Below are 23,184 nucleotides of genomic sequence, written 5' to 3'. Positions count from 1 at the left end.
TTGCAGTGTCAAAGTTTGGATTTGTGTAATCTGAGAACCAGGCCAATATGTCACTTGAAAGGGAAAGGGAAAATTTGCCAGGGTGAGTTTAAATCTGTGGTAAACAGCCACAAGTCATTGTGCCCACGGGTATCTGTGCGGCTGCCATCTGATTGTTGTGGACAAGGCAGGTTTACAGTACGAGCAAGATGATTCAAGATCAGGAAGTTTGATGTTTCTTCTGCGGCTCAAGCACAGGAAGTTAGATTAACCTAGAGAAACTGGAGCAAGCACAGGCTACAGAGCTGAGTATAATGTGCCCTGACTGGACAAAGTTTTTTGGGAGAAATCCCTTAGGAAGGGGGATTACAAAATGGCAATCTTCATTTTTTTGTAATGTAATCTTACATTACAGCTCTTAGTTCTTCTTTAATGGACACAACCCAGCAAATAGTTGCAACTAAAGGTGGAACAGAATGCAACGTGGAAACTCCATGATTTGCTAACAGGAACTGAGAGGTTTTAAGTCAGGGAAACAGAAAGGTGGATAGAGTTAAGGCCAGGTTTTAAACAAAGAAAAAGATAGCACTTGGCCCCCTCCAACTGAAACCAATGGAATGGGTCTTAATTCCATCCTTTTCAACAGCATGTGCAGCCCGTTCCTATGCATTTTTACCCGTAAGAAAATCCTGCTGTGCTCGGTGGTGCTCACTACCAAGCAGGTGAGCATAATCCTTGACTCGTGACTTCTTCTTTTTTTAAAGCCGGCTTTGGAATTAACAGTGAGACCCCCATTTCCTATCAATTTACCCTTCCTCCCATCCAAAGATGAAGAGATTTCCAAGTGGAAACCTATTTAGCTAGGTACAATTAGTTCACAATATGTTGTTGGCACTACAACCCCCATCCTCCTTGTGTCCAGCAACATCTGGAGTGCCACAGGCTCCCCATCACTGATGCAAATCCTCAAGATAGCGGTCCACACCTTTTTAGTGCAAGCTGTCAGTTCCCTGGGACCTGTCCAAGGTACTGAAGGGTCTCTCTTGGGCTGCTCTCACTTTCCATACTTGGATACTTGTAAGAACCTAAGAAGAATCCTGCTTGTTCAGAGCAAAGGGCTGCCTAGTTAAGCATCCTGTTCTCACAGTGGCCGGCCAGATGATTATGAAAAGCCCACAAGGACACCCTTCCTTCTACGGTGGAGGTAGAACATAACCGTTGTTGCTGTCAACAATTGATAGCCTTATTGTCCATGAATGTATCTAATCCTCTTTTAAAGCCATTCAGGTTGGAGGCCATCGCTACCTTTTGTGGAATTCCATACCTTGATTTCATAGAATCATAGAGTTGGAAGAGACCACAAGGGCCATCCAGTCCAACCCCCTACCAAGCAGTAAACACCTGCTTGTTTCCTGTGTGAAGAGATACTTTCCTTTCTCCACCCTGAACCTTCCAACATTCAGCTTCGATAGATGAGGCTACATTCTACATTCTAGTATCATGAGAGAAGACTTTTCTCTAGCAATGCAACTTCCTCATCTTTTCTCTGAACTACTGCTTGGAGGAATTGAGGTAGTGTCGTTCTGAGGCCACATGGCGAATTAACACAGCAGCTCCAATTGGATATTTGGGAAGATTATAAATGGTGACTTGATAATTTAAAAATAATAATTATATTATTTATGCATCACCCATCTGGCTGGGCTGCCCCAGCCACTCACGGCGGCTTCCATATAACTCCAGTCCTGAAACACCTACAATGGCTCCCAGTATGTTTCCGAGCACAATTCAAATTGTTGGTGCTGACCTTGAAAGCCCTAAACGGCCTCGGCCCAGTATACCTGAACAAGGGTCTCCACCCCCATCATTCAGTCTGGACACTGAGGTCCAGCTCTGAGGGCCTTCTGGCGGTTCCCTCACTGTGAGATGTGAGGTTACAGGGAGAGGGCCTTCTCAGTGGTGGCACCCGCCCTCTCATCAGGTGTCAAGGAAATAAACAACTATCTGATTTTTGGAAGACATCTGAAGGCAGCCCTGTTTAGGGAAGTTTTTAATGTTTGATGTTTATTGTGTTTTTAATATTCTGTTGGGAGCCACCCAGTGGCTGGGGAAACCCAGCTAGATGGACAGGGTATAAATATATTATTATTATTATTATTATTATTATTATTATTATTATTATTCCAACACAAAAGTGCCTGCTACTGGTACTCATGGGAGAGGGGGCACTTATATAGGACTAGTTCACTGGACATCCATCCCATTGCTGAGGGCTTCTCAACCCTGGAGCCACCTCTGCTAGCGCTTAATTCTCTTGCATAAATTGGGAACATAGGAAGCTGCCTTACATCACTGATCCATCTAGCTCTGTATTGTCTACACTGACTGGTAGTGGCTCTCCGGGGTCCCAGACAGGAGACATGCCCAGTTCTATCTGGAGATGCTGGGAATGGAACTTGGGATCTTCTGTATATGCAAAGCAGCTGATCACCTTGCTGGGCCTTGGTGTAGGGTTTCATACGCTGAAAAGTGCTTTTAGAAAGTATTAGTATACTACAATAATACATCGTAAATAACAAGCACATATTCCGCAATATTAAGGTCACGCCAAGCCACAAAACAGGTGTCCGTTAAACTGCTTTATTGGAGAGAGACAACACTGCATAATTACAGATATTATTTGGAAAGTGCAAGCAGCACTGTGTGTTTCTGTTGCCAGCGAAACACAATTATTACAGCTCTTTTAGACGTACAAATATAAAAGGGTTTCTCTCTGTGCCAGATGGTTTGTGCGCAACGACCCTGTTAGGAATATTTAATTGTACTTCTCCAAAACTTTTAAAAAGAAGAATGAGGTAGAGTTTCCTTTCCTTTACCCAACCATTTCTCTCAACCATCTGCTTCTTATAGGTTTCATTTCTTTGTAAAAAACACTTCGTTAACTTAAACATTTATAAAAGCAGGGACCTTTCGAAAGAGCTGTGTTCCTCTGCCGGCTTTTCTTCTTCCTCGGGATGCCAAGAATGTCTGTGCTGCACTGGCAAGCAGAAGGAACGAAATGAACACTTCTCAAAAACTTTGGGGGTTTGTGGCATTGGTAGTCCATTGTTTCATCTCCGATACAGCAGGAAACCTATCCATTCTTAAGGAAATCAGCCCTGAGTGCTCCCTGGAAGGACAGATCCCTGGAAGGATAGATCGTGAAGCTGAGGCTCCAATACTTTGGCCACCTCATGAGAAGAGAAGAATCCTTGGAAAAGACCCTGATGTTGGGAAAGATGGAGGGCACTAGGAGAAGGGGACGACAGAGGACAAGATGGTTGGACAGTGTTCTCGAAGCTACGAACATGAGTTTGACCAAACTGCGGGAGGCAGTGCAAGACAGGAGTGTCTGGCGTGCTATGGTCCATGGGGTCACGAAGAGTCGGACACGACTAAACGACTAAACAACAACACAGCAGGAAATAAGGGCTGTGCGGTACCCAGATCACTAGATGAAGGTGGACAACCTGTGGCCTGAAGGGAAGGGCTGTATCTCAGTGGTAGAGCATCAATTCCTGGCATCTTCAGGTAGGTTCAGCCCCTGGCAGATCTACAGGTAGGGCTGGGAGAGACCATTGTCTGAAATCCTGGATGGCTGCTTCCCATCAGTGTAGACAATATTGACCCAGATGGATCAACGGCAAGTTCTGATTTTCCGAAGTTGACACAGGTGGCAAGGGGGGAAATGAAGGGAAGGAGGTAACAGAGCGAGGGAGAGCGAGAGAGTGTCCATCTGACCACTAGCTCTAGCCTTCACCCATCCCTGGCTGCAGCTGTGTACCACCAGGATGCGACCCTCAAAAGAAAAACACTTTTCCACTTTAAAACTGAATAGAATTCCTCATTATGTCCAAACTTGAGGGAACCATGGTTAGTTCAAGCAAGCCAATCAGAAAACATGGTTAACAACCCTGGCTTGTTCACTATCCAGCTTTTAAGATGAACCAGAATTTCCCCCATGTGGATGGAAGAAGGAGCTCCTTTAAAGCGAAAGTAGATGCTTCTGATCACAAACACCCAGAGGAGATAGCAGGGGTCGTCCTAAGCTTGGGACTTCTGAATGTAGCATTAAAACAATGGTTTACAGGGCAGCTGCTAGGTGGAGATCACATGTATAAGATCCCAGGTTGGATCCCTGGCATCTCCAAGTAGGGCTGGCCAAGACCACACCTGAAACCTTGGAGATCGCAGGATTCAGGGCAGACAATATCAAGTCAATGTCCTACATTATATCTGGACGGGGCTAATGTGAACCAGCTATCATAGCTGCCAAGTTATCCCTTTTTTAAAGGGATTTTCCCTTATGCTGAATAGGCTTCCTCGCGAGAAAAGGGAAAACTTGGCAGCTATGCCAGCTATGTGCAGCTGCTGCCCTCAGGCATAATCTTAAGGTAGGGATAGCCAACACGGTGTCATCCAGATGTTGTGGACTACAACTCCCGCCAGCCCCGTCAACATGGCCAATGGTCAGGGTTGATGGGCGTTGGTGGTCCACAACATCTGGAAAGCACCACATTGGGATACTCCTGTCTTCCTGATGCTGTTTTGTACTAATTTGTTGGACAAAAACCTGAAGAAGAAGAAGAAGAAGAAGAAGAAGAAGAAGAAGAAGAAGAAGAAGAAGAAGAAGAAGAAGAAGAGAGCAGGGAGAAAGGACACACACAAACAAAACTGGAATTGATCATCATTGTTTAAATTCCCACCACTTGCAAATCACGCACACACGTGAGAGGGCTGAATCACATCTGATCAACCCAATTAAACATTAAATAATTGCAGCCAATTATGCAAATACCACAAAACAATATTAATTTGTTGATTCCTTCTTTGAACAGCCCCAAACATTTCTAATGTTAGCCTATCTTATGTGTTAAATGACCAATTAGCACAACCATAACTAAGCGATGAAGAATGGGTAATTGCCTAGTTATGATGTACCATCCCCCTTGCTATGTTAATCCACCACAATTAAACAAACAGTGCACAAGGGAAGAAAAGACGCACAGATGTTCTTTTACAATCCATTATTAGCTTGGGGAATTGTGTAGCTTCTGCCTAAGCAGGAAGACGGAGTAGCAACGTGGGACAATGGGGCCTAGTATCTCAATGTTGTCATTTATGTGGAAATAGATTTATTTGTGGAATTAGTATCTGGAAACCCAATGCACTTCAAGCTATAGAAGAGTGCTGAGAAGAAATGGGAAGGAGGGCAATGGCTCAGTAGTGGAGCATCTACTTTTCATGCAGAAGGTCCGAGGTTTAATCCCCATCACCGCCAGGTAGGACTAGGAGAGAACCCCTTTCCTGAAACCCTGGAGAGCTTCTGCCCATCTATGTAGACAACCTTGAGCTAAATAGAGCTGTCTGACATGCTACAGGGCCACTTTCTATGTTACTAATGGTCTCCAGCAATTTACCAGGTTACTTGTGGAGTATAACAATACTAATACAATGGTACCTCGGTTTATGAACATAATTGGTTCCGGAAGTCTGTTCATAAACTGTAGCGTTCATAAACTGAAGCGAACTTTCCCATTGAAAGTAATGGAAAGTGGATTAATCTGTTCCAGACGGTCCGCGGAGTACTTAAATTGAAGCGTTCATAAACTGAAGCGAACTTTCCCATTGAAAGTAATGGAAAGTGGATTAATCTGTTCCAGATGGGTCTGTGGAGTACTCAACCTGAAGCGTACTTAACCCGAAGCATGGGTTTCATTGGTTCCGGAAGTCTGTTCATAAACTGAAGCGAACTTTCCCATTGAAAGTGATGGAAAGTGAATCAATCCGTTCCAGATGGGTCCGCGGCGTTCATAAACTGAAAATTCGTAAACCGAGGTGTTCATAAACCGAGGTTCTACTGTAATACTAATGATTTATTATTTATACCTTGCCCATCTGGCTGGGTTTCCCCAGCCACCATCTGATGGGAGGGTGTTCTACAGGGCGGGTGCCACTACTAAGAAGGCCCTCTGCCTGGTTCCCTGTAACTTCACTTCTCGCAGTGAGGGAACCACCAGAAGGCCCTCAGCACTGGACCTCAGTGTCGGGGCTGAATGATGGGCGTGGAGACACTCCTTCGGGTATACTGGGCCGAGGCCGTTTAGGGCTTTCAAGGTCAGCATCAACACTTTGAATTGTGCTCAGAAACATACTGGGAGCCAATGTATGAAAACTGGGCAATAGCATTTTTTAAGAGTTCAGAAGAAGCTCAGAGATCAAAATACTATCAGAGAATCGTTTGCTGAGAAATGTCAGTCCACTGCAGGGTGAATGAAACCCTCCTCTCAGTTCATATTGGTGGATGAACGAAACCATGGAGGAAGACTAGGAGGAGGGGTGCAAGCCCACTGGTTCCTTCAGCAATATTAAAATAATACTAAACTTTCTTAGTATTGCATCTTCAGCTGCCATCCCCTCCCCCCCCCAAAAAAAAATTGCAGGTGGTGACGTATTGCCAAATATCCACTAGCAAGGGAAGGCTTGAAATTCTGTGAACAGTTCGAGGAAAACTCAAAGGAGAAAACTGGCAAATATGTGTCAGAAAATTATTTCCTGAGAAATTTCAAATCAGCCCTGCTAATACATTTCCTCCCCATGAAAGGCCCATACCAGAGGCATACGGTGTGGTAGTGCTCACCTGACTTCCTAACAACTGAGTCACTGCTGCTGACTGGGAGGGAGAGGGCAGAAGGTGGCAGAGAGGTTGGTGCGGTGCGAAGCCAATCCAGCTCTCCTGCTGATGCGTTTGCACCATGCAGCCTTACCTGCCATTGGGTTTCCATCTCCTTCCCAGTAAAAACAGTGACTCACCTGTGTCAGGAGGTCACACGAGCACCATTGCCCCAATACACTATCCACTACTGACCATAACTCAGCAGTAGAACATACTCTCCATGCGGAATGCTTCCTGTTCATTCCTTGGCAATTCCAATTAAGAGGAGTGCAGGTTGCAAGATTGCGTGAGACCTCTGATTAAGACCGTGCAGAGCTGCTTCCAATCCGGGGAGATAGCACTCAGCTGGTCTGCCTGGATCCTTCTCAGCTTGCATGAAGGGGCAACTTGGATACCCAAAAGAATTGCAGGACCCTGTATTGATCCCTACACAAGTTGCAATACTGGAAGATCAGAGTTCTAAACCACAAAGGGATCTGACACATATGTTACTAGTGGAGAGTGAGTGGTGCTACCTGGGAATTTTTAGAAACCAAAAAGATGCATTTTTTTAATGGATAGTGTAATTTGGTAAGTTTGGACCTGTCACACCAAAAATCAGGTGAAGTCACACAAAAGCCACATTTGGGTCCACTATCTTGATTCAAAATGGCACCCGGCACCCAATAATCAGTGAAGGCTGCCACCCAATCCCAGGAACCCTTGTACCGAGTTTGGTGGCAGTATGTTAACAGGTGACCCAACCTATGCTGGAAAATGGGCAAAGTTATGTGACAGTCATATTCCGGTCCAGCATCTTGAATCAAAATGGCACCCGGTGTGCAAAGATTGACAAAGACTGCCGCCTCCACCTTGGGAAACCTCATGATGAGTTTGGCAACAATATCCTGAGAGGTGAACAAACCTATGGCAAAAAATGGGAGTAGAGCCAGACTAGGACCGGACCCAAAATTCCAGGGTTCAAATCCCCACTAAGTAAAGAAGCTCGCAGGATGACATTGAGCCAGTCACACACATTCAGCCTACCTTGAAGGGTTGGTGAGAGGATAAACTGGAAGGATAGAACCAAGTATGAGACTCTGAGCTCCTTGGAGGAAAGGTAGCGCTAAATGGAATGAATGCATTATTATCCCTGGAAAATAGATTGATACAATTCAAGACAATGGGATTCCAGTTATACTAATCTCCTGCCTTAAAAAAAAATTGTGCATCTTTCTGCTGTGACTCATGTGACATATTTATTTTCTTTTATTGTTCATGCTTTCGTGAAAACACTGAAAATACAGACGAGAGAAGGTATAGCTTTTGTTTTATTTATTTTTATAGGATTGTCACGCAATATCAAAATACTCTGCTGGTTTGAGTGTGATCTGATAACCTCTTTTACATTTAAGAAAAGACCATTTAAAAACCAGGACCCTTCATCAATCACAGTCTAGAAAAACAACAACGGAAAACCTCGTACAGATTTTTTTTTAAAAAAAAACCGATTAACACAGATGATTCCAAGATATTCTAAACACTCCTGTAAGTAAAAGGCTAAGACACAGCAGTGCACTCTGGTTAGACGCTGTGGGCAGAGAGCAAAGAGGTCAGTATCGCACGTGTACGCACTTAAAACTTCAGGAGCGTGTTAGCAGTACGTCAACTGCTTGTTTTTAAGAGTAGCTTGGGAAAGCTGAAGAGGCAACAGACGAGAGGCCTGAGAATCGTGTCTAATGTCCTGGTTATGTTCAATACAGAGCTGTTATACTAGACAAATAGCTGTGTTATCTTAGCCATAGCTGAGCAAAACTAGCTTTTATTGGGTATAAAGGCTGCGTCTGATGGCAGACACAGGTTTCTCTTGAGAGCTTCTCTTGCAAAACTTCCCTGGGAGTTTATTAGTGTTGCCCCCCCAATGAAAATGCACATTATTATATATTTAATAACAATATAATGCAGCAAACACATAACAGACTTTGATTCTTTAACAACCATGTTGTTAAACGGTCCCTATTAAAGATCTGGAACAAATATAAGAGGTTGCTGGAACCTAAAACCCCCAAATGGGCGTCCCCCACAGAAATAATTACAGTAAAAAATATTAAACGCTGAGGAAAATAGGGGAAAATATATGGATCTGATAGAACAAAAGGAAGGGATTTTCAAATTAAAGGATTATGAGACAATAATACACCATCTAAATGGATGGATTCAATATCATCAAATTTACAGTAAATTTAATGAACATAAACAAACACAAGGAATTTCGGAAGAACCTTCTTTATTGGAAAAAAAATATTACAACCTGAAAACAAATTAATATCTAAAATGTACAATACATTACTTGAATGGGAAACCAAAGACGAGATGGTGAAAGAGACGGTGACGAAATGGGCCATAGACATGGGGGAAAACATTCAAATGGACCAATGGGAACATCTATGGAAACAAACCTGGAAATTCACAGCCTCGGAGGGAATTAGGGAGAATATGGTTAAAATGTTTTATAGATGGCATTTAACTCCAGTTAAGATCCACAAAATGTATTGGGTTAGGGTTAGGGTTAGGACAACCTGTGTTGGAAATGCCAAAAGGAGACGGGGACATTTATGCATGCGTGGTGGCACTGTGGGGAAATAAAGAATTTTTGGAACCAGGTATTCGAGGAAATTAAAAAAAATATTCAAATATAATATAAAGAAAAACCCCGAGTCCTTTCTATTAGGGATAGTGGATAACTCAATTAGAAAACAAAATGAGACATTGTTCTTGTATGCTGTGGCAGCAGCAAGAACTCTGATCGCATCACATTGGAAGTGCAAAGAAGTACCCAAAATTTCAGACTGGCAAGAGAAGGTATTTGGATATTTGGACCTGGATAATTTGACCAATTCAATTAGAGGGCATTCCAATAAGAAAAATTCGGAGAATACATGAAAGCACAGTGCCCCACGATAAAATCCTGGGTTTATTTCTAAAGGTCTCATATAGATCTGATTTGACTTGATTTAATCTATGTTATCAAATTTGAATGATGATGAATTTTTATTTCTTCTTGTATAGTATGATTATTTTTGGTAATCATGGGACATAGATTTATAGAATTGAGGGGAAGCAGTACTGGAATAGTCTCTGAAAAATCTGAGAGAGAGATGAGTGGAAGTCGAACAGGAGAGGAGGAGGTGTAGGGGGATAAGCTGAATCTGAAGAACATGTATTTGAAAGACATTGTTTTGATTATTTCGATTAAGGATATGAATGAGTATCTGAATATATGCATTTGACTGTTGATTCTTTTTAGTTAAATCTGTATTTGTTTTATGTTTAGGAGCATTATGATTTCAGTTTGATGTTACCTTATTACTATTATTATTTTTGGATGATATGCCTTTATTAATATCATTTAAATATGATTTCGCATGACAATATTTTTTATATGATTTATATGATAGTTCTGTTTTGTTTCCTTTTTCCTTTTTTGAGTGTGTATGTGAAGGTGTTTATATGATTGTATTTTAATTTGAAATTTAATAAAGTTTATTTTAAAATTTTAAAAAACAAAACAAAACAGACTTTGATTCTTTTCTCCATATATTTTGATTTTCAAAAACCTGCATGCAGTGAAGATGCAGATTATTAAATGAATTGTTATACATATATTTCTTCAGTGTAGCTGGAACATTGACTGATATGACATGCTTTTTAAAAAAAATTAAAAAAAATACTCCTTCCCCTCCTAGTGGATATCTATTTATGACAATATATTGTATTAATTTATAAGCTTGCAGGTTGGGGAGGAAAAAAGAGAGAAAATCCACATTATAGTTGCTACTATTATGGAGCTTTAGATTCAAATGTAGTTCTCAAGGAGTAGTTCTGGGCCGTTCAAAGCTATAGCTCTGCTTTTCAGTAGTAAGAATTTTATCTGATTAGCTATAGGCCATAAGGCAGATAAAAAAGGTTGAGAGTTAAGCCACAAATTTGGCTCTCTATTTGTATTAAATACAGAACCACACATGGTAATGTGATTTTCCTTGTTTAACTGCGAAAAGCTCACAAACTCGTTTGATGTAACAACATTCTTCCTGTGGCTAAACTCAAGACAGATGTTTTTCCCACAAATAGATCTTTGTACAGAGGATCACTGGGTGACACAGTGAACAATGTCCTCTACAGCTATTCTACAAAATACACAGAAACGCTCTTCTAATGTTAATTTATTATTGGGGGCCATTCTGAAACGCAGAGGACATAACACTGAACCTGAAAGCCATCATCCAGGATAAGCCATTCTATTTCCCACCTCCCTCTGGCTTTCCATCCCCTTCCCCCCCACAAGTCAGTCAGTACTCCAGGGCCAACTGACCACCCTCGTTCCTAGCTGTGCTGTTTTGGGTACCCCCCCCCCCCGGTTTCCCATCTTTCTGCAACCCTTGGCGATCTCTTAAGCCTGCTGATACCTCCTCTCTTGAGCTCGGGTGGCGCCATTCTGGCAACATACGTTAAAGGCACTTGCCTCTGAACTCTGGAAATAAAGAGGTGATGGTGAAGCAAAATTCTGAAGCAACTTAGTGGGGGGGGGACTTCTGACAACAAGCACAACCCCACTATATGAAAGGGTGCAACAACCAAGTGTTAAGGTAATTCAAGGCACTCCATAATTGTTTTAAAAGAAGTAGGAGCAATGGTCAGAAACCAAAGATGATGTATCATGAGATGACTTCATTGTGCTTGCTTCTAACGGCAGGTGCTGGGCAAAGCCCACTGGGGGATATTTAGACTGGGAGGCAGAAGGAAATGAAATGCAAGGCTCCTCCTGCCACTTCTGCGGAATGTGTTAAGCGGCCCAACTCTGAGCCACATTTCCATCAAAAATCTAGTATAACAGGAGTGCACTGAAGGTGTCTTTCGCCTTCCTACCAAGTAACAGTTCGTCCTCTTCATAAACCTCCCCTGTTTGGTACTCCTTTTATTTTTTATTTCATATTATTACAGCAGTTTACACTATTTCTTCAGTCACCCTCAGAGGAGAGCTGGATACAGAAACAATTGCATCTAACACACATTTCATCAACATCAGTGTGGTGCTCCACAACCATTGTGGCAAAAATCAATGGTTTCTGTCTCCCGTGAACCTGAGATTGGCTCGTTTTTAAAAAAATCTTTTCTGGACCCAGATTCATACCACCGTAGCTCAACCACTGTCTCTCGGGATAAGAGCAGCACCCCTTTATCCTTCCCACCAAGTAGCCAACTTCCTTTGCCTTCCAAAGTATTTAAAGTGGGCATATCTCCTACATACTCGCCAGAAGTGGCTAATGGGGTGGGGGATGGAACTGCAACACTGGCTTCTCGGCAGAGGAGTTTTGCTGATACTTATCAGGAGAGAGGGGTGAGGTGGCTGGGAAGCCAGGCCTCACGAGAAAGCCCAACTGCACCGGCCAGTAAATACATGTCTCCAAAATCCAACTGGGAGGAGCCATTCGAAACACTCGCGAACCGGTAAGCGAGAATTCACTCGCGTAAATCACGTCCGGCTCGCCTCAGGTAAACAGCATTTCCTTCAGGGTTGCGTCCCAAGTGGAGCATTTTGTAAGCGTGGTGGATTTCTGTAGGAGAACGGATCTTGGACTGGAGCTGCACATTCAGTGGTACACAGTGTGAGTGTGTGTCTCTGGGGGCATGAACCGCCACATTACCCTTGCAAAGCAGCGGAGAAGATGACCCAGAAGAGAACAATGGGCAATGACTGTTGCTTCCAGCCCCTTGCAATCCCCTCTCCTCTTTCCAGCTGCTTTTCCCCAGAAAAGCAGTCTGGGGAGAAGAGACTGCAGGGGAAGAATAGTGCTTGAGCAAAGGGTTAAGCCCCCGAACCTCTTCCGCATCTTCTCCACTGCAAATTACTTCCACTTTGCAGGGGAATATGCAGCATCAACCAGGTTTCTCAGATCCCACTTCTGCCCAATATGTGAAACGGCAGAGTTTTGGTCTTGGTTAGCGAGGCTGAACTCGGACATGCTTTTCTCTAGTCAAAAGGCACTCTACAGTTATGATAGTGGCCTTGTTCAAGTTATTCCGGTGCTCAACATCAAAATTCCTGGTACGCCCCATCAAATGCTGCGGCCATTGGTCAAACGAGAGAGGAACTGGGGACTCTCCACCCCAGTGGCTAGGAATACTTGGAATAAAACCGAACAATGATCAGAGCACAATACACACTCAGGTGTCAAGAAGAAGAAATACACTGTGCTACATCTACCACAGATGGCACAAGAGCTTGTGCTTAACATGTGTATTTTAAAGAGAACACGGTCTGGCACTATCAACTTCAACTGGTCTTCAATAAAGTGGCTTTTAAAAAAACCTTGCTGATAGAAAAACAGATAGGAAAAAACCCTCTACAGAAATAGGTAGTCCTTTGCTCACCAACATAGAGCAAAGTCAAACAAAATATTTTGTTCTCCGTTTGAGTGGCCCTGGGCCTCCCTGGGTTTGCACTTTTGCAGGGAAAAGTTAATGTATGCAAACTTATCACCCCAGATACAACAGGGCATTTTTACTTTAATTGAGATGCCAGGGGGACAGAGAGTCCCACTGCAGTCATGGGAATAACAGCTCAGTTGTAACTAGCAGCTGAACAACCTAATCCACTTATGGGATTTTACTTACAAACTGATTTAAACTTCTTTTAGAAGCACTTGGTATAGTGCTGCTCGAAGCGTATCACTTCAGGCTGCAAGCCCTGAATCCTCCCTGGCATTTAAAAAAAGAACAAATCTTGGACATAAACTAGCATGTCAGGGAGAAGTCTGTGCTAGAACTCTTCTCACTTTTGGGTGGTGCTGGCCTGTTCAGGTAACTGCTGACAGTGGGTGGGATTTAAGCAAGCCGTCTCCCTGCCACCACCTGTATTCCAAAGTGGTAGAGTCCGGGGAATACTGTGTCCTGTGCTTTTGCTGAATGTTTTAGGCGGTGATAAGACCAGAAAGGGGAGAGATGCAGGGCGTATTTCTAGGTATTTATCAAATCACCAGTTAGAGGTAGGCTCTGTTAAAAAAGTGGCAGAGTTTAAAAGTTTTCCAAAATTTCACCCTTACCCTTTATAGGAAAATATACATATACATATATATACTTATTAGGCTGCAGTCCTATGTACACTTAGCAGGTATAGGATTGCAAAGCACTACATTAGTGCAATAGTTCTCTGTACTATTTTATTGGCTATCTTACCTGAACCATTCGATTGCTGCCCTGTGAAACTATGCTAACGTTAACTCAACAGATAACTGGATGGCATAATTTGAGCATCCCTAACACTGTAGTAAGCAACCGATTTGGCAAGAGATGTCTTAAAGCTAGCTCAGGGAGGGGTGAGAAAGGAGGTGGAAAATCTCATTTTTCAGATGGGAAATTCATTGTGGGGGTGCGGGGGTGGAAGGGGGAAAAGCAACCAAAGCTATTAAGGGCACCTCTATAAGGCAGTTTGCCGCAGACTTGGTGCTACTAGCTACATGATTTCATCCTCACCAAGATGCTGTCCCTTATTGTTTTCCCATTTAATTCTCATTGAAAGTTTGCATGGGAAATCTGCATGGGAAAAGCCCAACAAAAATGGAAAATGTGGATTGCGTTTGGATTGGGGTGGGCGGTGAGATGGAAGGGCATTTTAAGGAGGATGTCATTGTGTGGAGCTTGCACAAAGCTTGCATCACTGAGCAGTGCTGAGTCCGCCATGCACATTCCACATTTAGGTGGAAGCATCTGAATTTCAGAGCCATGAACATACGGACAGTACTGGAGAGATGCAGGAGGAGGAGAAGCAGAGAGGGGTGTAAAACGAGAGGAAGGGGTGGTGCAAAAGCAGAAGGTGAACCGCATCTCTTCCAGTCTCCTGCATTTCCCATCTCTAAAAGGCCTGTTAGATGTTAGAGATGAGGGCAGCATGGTCTCGATCAGGATGGTCAGAAAGCAGACTGGGATCTACAAGTGTTTCTGTCTCCCAATTCTTTTAAGAGAGGCAGGAACCAAATGGCTTTGCATCCCAAACTAGAATGCCTGACCTGTGGTAGATCAGACTTGGCTCATGGGGTACAGAAGATAGAGACCTGCTGAGCCCCCATTGTGCATCTGCCCCTACGTTGCAGTGACCTCTGGTCGGTGGACCTTGGGGTTCAAGTTCGGAGACTTTCCAACATCTCAGGATGCTTGAAACATCGCCTTGTTGTCTTTTCCAGTTGACTAAGGCTGTAGTCAGATGAGCAGCTTCGACCTTCAACTTGTCTGGCCTTGGCAGTGTTACAGGTGAGGAGGGGAGCCAGACGGTGGAACAAATTGTGGGACTCCGCAGCCACTTGCTTCCAAGGACAAGCTGCTGCAGAAGCTACACAGAACTGGAACGCCCAAAGGGATTTTAAAGTTTGTTGGGCTGTGTGATAGCCACATTATCTGGTAACTGGCTCAAAATGTAATGGATAGGGAAGCCATTGTGCAATGGAAACGCCTCCCCCCCCTGCTCCACCCAACAGTTTAGTTCCGCACAATACTTCACAGAGCTGGCCCAAGAGATTTTGCTGCCTGAGGTGAAGGGCAAGATCCTACCCCCTTCCCTTGCAGACAAACAGCTGAATGTGACGTCCCTACTAGTAAGGAAACTGCACACAAAAACCATAGCTGCCAAGTCTCCCGTATTCCCCGGGAAACCCCCGTTTTTCCAGCTGTTCCCAGCCGGAAAAACAGGTTTTTTTTGTTTTTCCCAGTTTATTCTGGTGCGGCGGCCATTTTGGAACTGGGCGGAGCATGCTCAGAAGCGACTTTTGATGTTGCTTTGCCCAGTTCCAAAATGGTTGCAGCGCGACTTCTGGTGCGGCGGCCATTTTGGAACAGGGCAGAGCAGCATCAAAAGTAGCTTCTGAGCATGCTCCGCCCAGTTCCAAAATGGCGGCAGCGCTACTTCCGGTCCAGTCCCTTATTTCTCAGGCCGGAACTTGGCAGCTATGCAAAAACAACAGGCTAGCTTAGCATACACAGCTCTGCCCTCTAACACTTTGCCAGCATCTGCAGCCTAATGGTAGGGCCGGTGACAATGACTGCGGAAATCTCTTTCAGTGAGGGAGAAAAAAAGAGGTCATCTGAACCCACTCAAGGGATGGTGTCATTGGGCACCGCAGGGAAATCTGATCCTATCCTTTCTTAGAAGGTTCCACAGCTATGAGACATGGCTTTGGTGACCAATACAAAGAAGTAGGAAACATACTAAAGGAGATCCCACTGAGTCCAGGAGAAATGTTTCACAACATCCCACCCCCCAAAATGAAGGCAAGATACATCTCTATCTTGAAGATCAATTCTGTGATCTTCCAAGGCTGGAAACAAAGAGAAGACTCCAGAGACAGCAAAGGGTTTCTCTGAGTAATTTGGCAATTGGGTTGCATGGAACAGCCTAGTCTGTGCTTTAGAAGTTAAGTAAAGTCGTATTTGGCTTGCACTGAAGAGCAGTTGAAGAACATTTTTGCTTGAAAACACACCTGTCGACTGTACCAGGGACACAAGCGAAACATAGCAAACCCTTCGGGTGGGAAAGTGTCTATTGCTTACACTAGCACCTCTACCAGAAGACAGGTTTCTACTCTAGAGCAAAAAATCACAGTAGAAAAATCAAAAACGGTTTGTGTTCACACTCCCTGTCACGTGGAAATAATCACCCTCCCAGCCCAGGGACAAAGTGATAAACACACAGACTACTCTACACGGAGCTACGGTAAAACTGGTCATCGCTCAGGTGGTACTTCAGCCTGCCTTGTGGTGTGGACCGAAGGTCTGGGCCTTCACCGCTCTTCTCCGCTCACGACACGACGACCGCCCACTCGCTGTCTTCCCTTCCGTACTGAAACAGAAGCAAGGAGAGTTATGAGGATCAGCACGGCCCACAAGGGTTAAGTAGAGAGGGTCTCCAAACAGCAGGAAAACCACAGCCAATGGGACATATCAATAGTGTTAACAGGCAACGAAGGTAATTAATACAACATGATGGAACAATGGCATGTAAGGACACGTGAAATAGACTCATGCTATTAAGCACGCAGAACAGACTCACAGTGTGGCCAAGCTCCTAACCACCACCACCACGACTAAATAGACTGAAAATGCAAAATAAAATAAAATTTGTGGAACTGAATAGAAGAATAACGTATGGTGGAGTTGTTGAGGAGATCTCTGGATTGTATCTCGTTTCGTTGCTTCACGGGATAAACAACAACGTGGAAATGATGGTTGGTTGTTGATCGTAACCCTCTGGGCTGCTTACGTGCTTCTTTTAAAAAACAACAACAACACACATACGTTGTGTGATGCGAATGGTCAAGAGGAACTTAACCAGCAGGACTTGTCCAAATGGAGTTTGTTCTTCCACAGAAGCTCTTGACATAGAAGTCAAAGTTAAGACGCAGAATGGGGATGCTGCTCGTATAGCCCGGTTCAAATGCCCACCAGTGCGTGGCTTGTATCCTGGAAACTGGCATTAGGGGCTCTTAAAACTCTAGGCACCGGTGGGTGTTGAAGGCGTATGGGGTGACAGCGATTGTAGAAGCTCTCTGCCAGCCAGCTTGTTGCCTGGTTGAGCTCAGGGACGAAAACACCACCCCTCCAAAGAAAAAAATTGTGTTGGCAAGCACCAGGCGCTTAGAACACTGTTTGGGTTTTTGCTTGCGTGTTCACTATCATGTTTAAATATGGCCCTAATCTTGAAGCAGAGACAAGGAACCTGTCGCCTCCCCAGAGGTTGTTAAGACTCCAGCTCTGAACAGCCCCAGCGAACATGGATAGTGATCGCAGCAGGAAGTGACCTCTCCAGAACACGGAGCGACTCTTCTTTTCTTATCTATTTTTCGGCTGTGATCTCCTGGGTGATGCAGATGCCATTAGGCAGTTGAATGTGCATGCGTACTCAGTCTGTTTCCCTCCCAGCGACCCACCCCTTCTGCACAGCCCCGGGCACTGACAACCCACGCTACATCACTGACCTCAAAAGACCATACTCTTTCAGAAAGGGTGTGTGTGTGTGTGTGTGTGGTGTGTGTGTGTGGAGGAGGGAGAGGAGAGAACGCTTTGTTTGAAGGAATATTTATATCAAAATCTTTCTGCACATGGAGAACTGTCACTCCCCGTGCAAGGAAAGCGATCACGTCAGGAAAGAGACCTCCTGCCATGCCATCTCTCTCACACGTTAGTTTTCCACGTGCAGATGATGAATGAGCCCTTAAAATGAAGAATCTTCCCAGATACACATTCTGAGATGGTGTATTTGTGCAAGAAGACAGCACCACGTTGCAAACAGCATAGCTGAATCTGCTCCATGGATATTGCCGCACCTAACGTCCGCATTTTGCGACTGGGATGTTAGACATGAAAGGAACTACTCAGCCATCCCCCCCTTGCATTGTTAACGTAGAAAATAAACAGGACTCTTACTTGGATATCACTCAGCTGGTTCAAGAAACGCGAAGCTAGTTGAGGTCCGTTTTCCATGGTTGGAATGTGCAAATTCTACGGGGGAAAGAGAGACTTGTGAGTAGACGCTGGCCGATGTATGCACGTGATCTGTCCTCTCCTGCTGATATAGGGGGGAGGGTGTAGCTAGGGGAGGCAGAGAGAGGCTCAACGTATGACTGACAGCAGTTGACTTTGAAGGCAGGAGGACTCAGCAGGAGTGTACCAAACACACAAACCATCCCTGAAGAGGGAACTGATTGCAAGGCACGTGGGGAATTTATTGGCAAGAGGCGGGAAGTTAATTCCATAAACAAGAGGAAGGTGACTTGAAGGTGCATTTCCTACCTTTGGACACCAGGTGGAACCACAGCCCACGCAAAGGGCCATACTCAAGGGAGAATTTTTCGGATAGCAAGAGACTTATTTATTTATACGTCTATCGCATTTATATGCCACCTTTCTCCCAAGGTGCCCAAGGAGGTTTGTGTTAGGAGTAGGACCTTGGCAAAGACACATGCCTGACTGGCATGTTCTCTCCCTCCTGGTCGATCATTCGGGAGCTTCAAAAGCTGTCTTCAGCTCAAACATCACAGCGACTGACGCCAAGAAACATCAGCACACTCAGGGATCTGCAGAGTTTTTGCAGTTGCATAACAGAACTCAGTAGCACAGCATTTTGGCTAATCTATGTTTATTTACATATAATATACTCGGAGCACTGCAACATGGCTCCCTCTCTCTCTAGCATCAGACAGCAAAAAGTCACAAGAACAAAGGACAATAGTCCCACTTCACGGAACACAGTCACTTCCCACTCTGTGGAATATAAACATATACAGTGGACACTCAGGTTGTGAACGTGATCCGTGCGGGAGGCACGTTCACAACTTGCAGTATTTGCAACCCACAGCGCTGCGTCTGCACACGCGCGGGTCGCAATTCAGCACTTCTGCGCATGCACAAAGCGTGATTTTAGTGATCCTGTGCATGCGCGAGCTGCTGAAACCCAGAAGTAACATGTTCCTTTACAGATCTCCTTGGGAAATCTCTGACGCATGGTTAACAATCCCGCTTTGCGAATTGGAAAAAGAGAACGCTCGCCCTCACCTCGCCAAGGTATAATATTGTAGAAATGGGGCACACCACGCAAGCCGTCCCAGCACCAAACATCTCCTTCACTCGATTTTCCTTCAAAGCAGCTATCAGATCGCTCATGGTGACGTATCGCTCTGACACCTTGAATTCTCCCTGTGGCAAGGTAGAAAGGGGAGGAGCCAAAGAAAGCATTATTAAATTATGAAGATCCATTTCCTTTGCTTAAAAAGCGAATAGCTTACGTTTAGAAACACAGCACAGTGCTTCCAAATGGAAGCTTAATAAGGGTTATTTATAGAGAAGGGCTCCAAGATGCACCTGTTGGAAATTCCACAGGTACCCCTAATTAATTCCTTATCAAGGTGAGAAAACGCCCATGAAATCTTACAGGCCAGCTTGATAGGGATTGTGCTGTTGTAGTGTTTGGTTGCTCACTGGAGGCAAGAGTGTGATGCAGTCTCCCTTCTGCTCACCAAACGGATCACAGCTTATAGCTTGAGCAGCAGCTCTGAAGATATTCCCTGAGTTTGCAGAATGGCTCATAAGAGAGGTCACCACATTTGCAAACTGGGAAAAAGTGTTGTAGGTACCATGGACACGCTGAAATTGCACACACATGCACACACACTGATTCCCCTCCTTCCCTCTGGCATCCAGACTTTGGAGGGGGGAGTCTTTTTTGCTCCCACCCACCCACCCGCCTAATGCAAGGGGTGATCTTCCTGGAAATCATAGCTGGGGAGGCAGGATTCCCAAGCGTGATTTCAGCTTGGGGGAATGGGGCCCTGGCTTAAGAGACTGAAAGCTACTACTAGATAGATGTCAAAACCTGGAAGCAAAAGACACAGCAGACACCTACCCACTTGCTCGCCAAGTCCAAAATGCTCTGTCTTGTCACGCCAGGAAGAATTATGCCGTCTAGGGGTGGGGTCGCCAGCTCCTCTTCTGCCAATACAAAACATGGTAGATCAGCACTGAAACAAAAAAAAAGACTGCCCAAACATGACTGGATAGCTGAGTTAGTCAGAGCGTGGTGCTAATAATGGCAAGGTTGCAGGTTTGATCCCTGTCTTCCTGCGTTGCAGAGGGCTGGACTAGATGATCCTCAGGGTCCCTTCCAACTCTATGCTGAGGGGTGTGTGTGGTGTTGTTTTAAAGACAATGGGAAAAGACATTGGGAAGGGGAAAACATTTTGACTTCTGGTATGGATGAGTGATACCATGAGATGACTCCAAACCAGTTCAGATCCATCGGCTGATTCCTTACAGCAAAACATAAATGACCATCTTACATACACTTGGCTCAGTCCCCTTTAAGCCCACCCCCCTTTGCCCAAGAGAGCATGTAGCAGCGGGGGAGAACCTCAGGCCCAGGGCCCAAATATGCCCCCCCCCCGCTTCTCTGTCCGGCCCTTGAGACTCTCTGTCCGGCCCTTGAGACTCTCCCCAGGCCTCGCCCCTCAGTGGCCTGGCTTCACTTAACTTCTTTGGCGTTTTCACCTGGCTGGAATTGTTCCCTGGACTGTGATGTTATCTGCTTGTCTGGATGGAGTACAGAGGGAGGTCATATGCATATGTGTAGAAACGAAGGACTCAGCTACATTAGTAAAGAAACAGAGATTTGAATGTGCTATAAACATGCAACACCAGACAGCGCCAGAGAGCAGGAAATTTGAAAATGTGATTTCCCAGAGATGTTTTTTCGTTTGTAATAACAATCTGATTTTTGACATATATAGCGTCCGTCCCCCCGTGTTTAGATCCACCCCAGAATGCTGTACAGAGATAGCATTCTCACCCATTGCTTAGCCCAATTCTGCCTAAGGCCCTGCTTGTTAGGATCTCTTACTCGCAAGTAGGACCCTGGCAGAGACACATGCCCGACTGGCATGTTCTCTCCCTCCTGGTCGATCGTTCGGGAGCTTCAAAAGCTTTCTCCAACTCGAACATCACAGCGACTGATGCCTTGGAGACATCAGCACACTTAGGGATCCGCAGTTTGCATGACAGACCTGAGCAACTCAGCATTTTGGCTAATCTACGTTTATTTACATATAATACACTCGGAGCACTGCAACATGGCTCCCTCTCCCTCTAGCATCAGACAGAAAAGAGAATGAACAAAGGACAATAGTCCCACTCCAGGAAACACAGTAACACAAACATCCTGTTTCCGTCACGTCCCACTCTGTGGAATGAAAAACATATACAGTCATGTGATAAACAACAATCCCATGAATGCAAACACGGGGAATGAATCTCCAACACTGCTGACCACTGCTACGTGGCCCCCAGAAGGCTGCCTCGAAGGCAATGCGGTCCTCTGTCTGAAAGAGGTGAACAAGTTGGAACCATGTGGTTGAGGGTGGTCACGAGGTCACTGAAATGAGTGAAGACACCGATTCCTTAGCTGCTGCGACGGACTAATACAAATGCCAGTTTCTGTCAGTGGTGCCTTCAAGTCACAAGCCCCTGAGTGCTCCCGCAGCCTGGAGGGGTGAGAAGCTTCTCACGTTGATGACTCTAGCAATTTTGCCAACCCCAAGAGAGGTTGGGAGATTGTTGTCGTTGGCATCCGTCTGTCTCGGGAGACAATGGAGGAGTGTGCCTTTGGGGGTGAAGTCAAACTGTTGGAAGGTTACAGCACCTGCTCTGGCTGTAGAGATCGATACGGGAGAGACATGTTTTGTTGCAGCTGGGGCAGCGGAAGGTGTCTGGGTGTGCTGCTGCAGATGCACCATGGCGTTACTTCTCTCTGCACTCCTCCCAGCGGCCATTCCTCCTCTGCTCACTGCTATGGATACAGGACCTGTCTGTCTGTCTCCAGGCACTGTGGTCATCTGAAAGGGATTCCTTGATGTTGCTGGCCTTCATGTCACTTTTCCAGACATCTTTGAAACGCAGAGTTGGTCTGCCAACGGGCCGGGTGCCTGAAGCCAGCTCCCCATAGAGCATGTCCTTGGGGATCTTGCCACCTTCCATTCTGTCGACATGACCAAGCCAGCGTAGATGCCGCTATTAAGTTAAGTTTGATAAGACTTGTTCCACCTCTTTTCTTGGCCAAGGAAGATTTGCTAGGTAGGGACCTTGTTTCCACCCTGTGATTCCCAGATCAAAAGCTTCCACGAACTTCCTTTATCATGCAATTTGTTCAGACAATCATGCGGAGAATCAAGACAACGAAGTGACTTGAAAGCCTTGGCTAAATAAGAAGCTCACTTATCTTTCATTAAAGGAGAGATCACTGGTGTCAGATTAAAGAGGAATAACATTAAAGTGCAGAGTCTTATTTTATCGCTTACGAAGTTGAAAACGTCTTTCTTTTTCCTTGTAAGCGAAGCTGTGGGCTGCGTTTTCACCTTGTCCTGATTAAAATTCATCATTGCGCAGATAAGCACTGCTCTGGAGGGGACAGTGCAGAAATCAGGTGGCCTAAAACAGCGGTGGAAAATATACATTTTCTGCAAGAGGGACGCATTCGCTTTATGAACAACTTGGGGGAGGGGGGCGCAAGCCAGCAGGTGGGGCCAGGTGTATAAATGGGCAGAGCAATGGATGTGACTCTTGCTTCTGTTGTTGTTTAGTCATTTTGTCGTGTCCGACTCTTCATGACCCCATGGACCAGAGCACGCCAGGCACTCCTGTCTTCCACTGCCTCCCGCAGTTTGGTCAAACTCATGTTCGTAGCTTCGAGAACACTGTCCAACCATCTCGTCCTCTGTCATTCCCTTCTCCTTGTGCCCTCCATCTTTCCCAGCATCAGGGTCTTTTCCAGGGAGTCTTCTCTTCTCATGAGGTGGCCAAAGTATTGGAGCCTCAACTTCAGGATCTGTCCTTCCAGTGAGCCCGCAGGGCTGATTTCCTTAAGAATTAGGTTTAGGTTAGGTTTGAACTTTTTGCAGTCCATGGGACTCTGAAGAGTC

General features: G+C 45.1%; 1 protein-coding gene across 3 annotated transcripts in view; it reads right to left on the bottom strand.

Annotated features, from left to right (window-relative positions):
• Positions 1-10,398: 10,398 nt before the first annotated feature.
• The window catches only part of BCAT1 (branched chain amino acid transaminase 1), a 58,805-nt gene continuing 46,019 nt past the window's right edge, over positions 10,399-23,184 (bottom strand). For all 3 annotated transcript variants that reach the window (XM_035128279.2, XM_060279168.1, XM_060279169.1), the window contains 4 exons: positions 20,121-20,206; positions 19,274-19,414; positions 18,146-18,220; positions 10,399-16,562 (listed from right to left, as the gene is read on the bottom strand). In XM_035128279.2, the coding sequence (XP_034984170.1) occupies positions 16,521-16,562; positions 18,146-18,220; positions 19,274-19,414; positions 20,121-20,206 (344 nt within the window). In that variant the 3' untranslated portion in view covers positions 10,399-16,520. The remainder of the gene's footprint in view (positions 16,563-18,145; positions 18,221-19,273; positions 19,415-20,120; positions 20,207-23,184) is intronic.

The sequence above is a fragment of the Zootoca vivipara genome, chromosome 10 (assembly GCF_963506605.1).
Source record: "Zootoca vivipara chromosome 10, rZooViv1.1, whole genome shotgun sequence".
Taxonomy (NCBI): Eukaryota; Metazoa; Chordata; class Lepidosauria; order Squamata; family Lacertidae; genus Zootoca; species Zootoca vivipara.
This window is presented reverse-complemented; position numbering and strand designations above follow the sequence as displayed.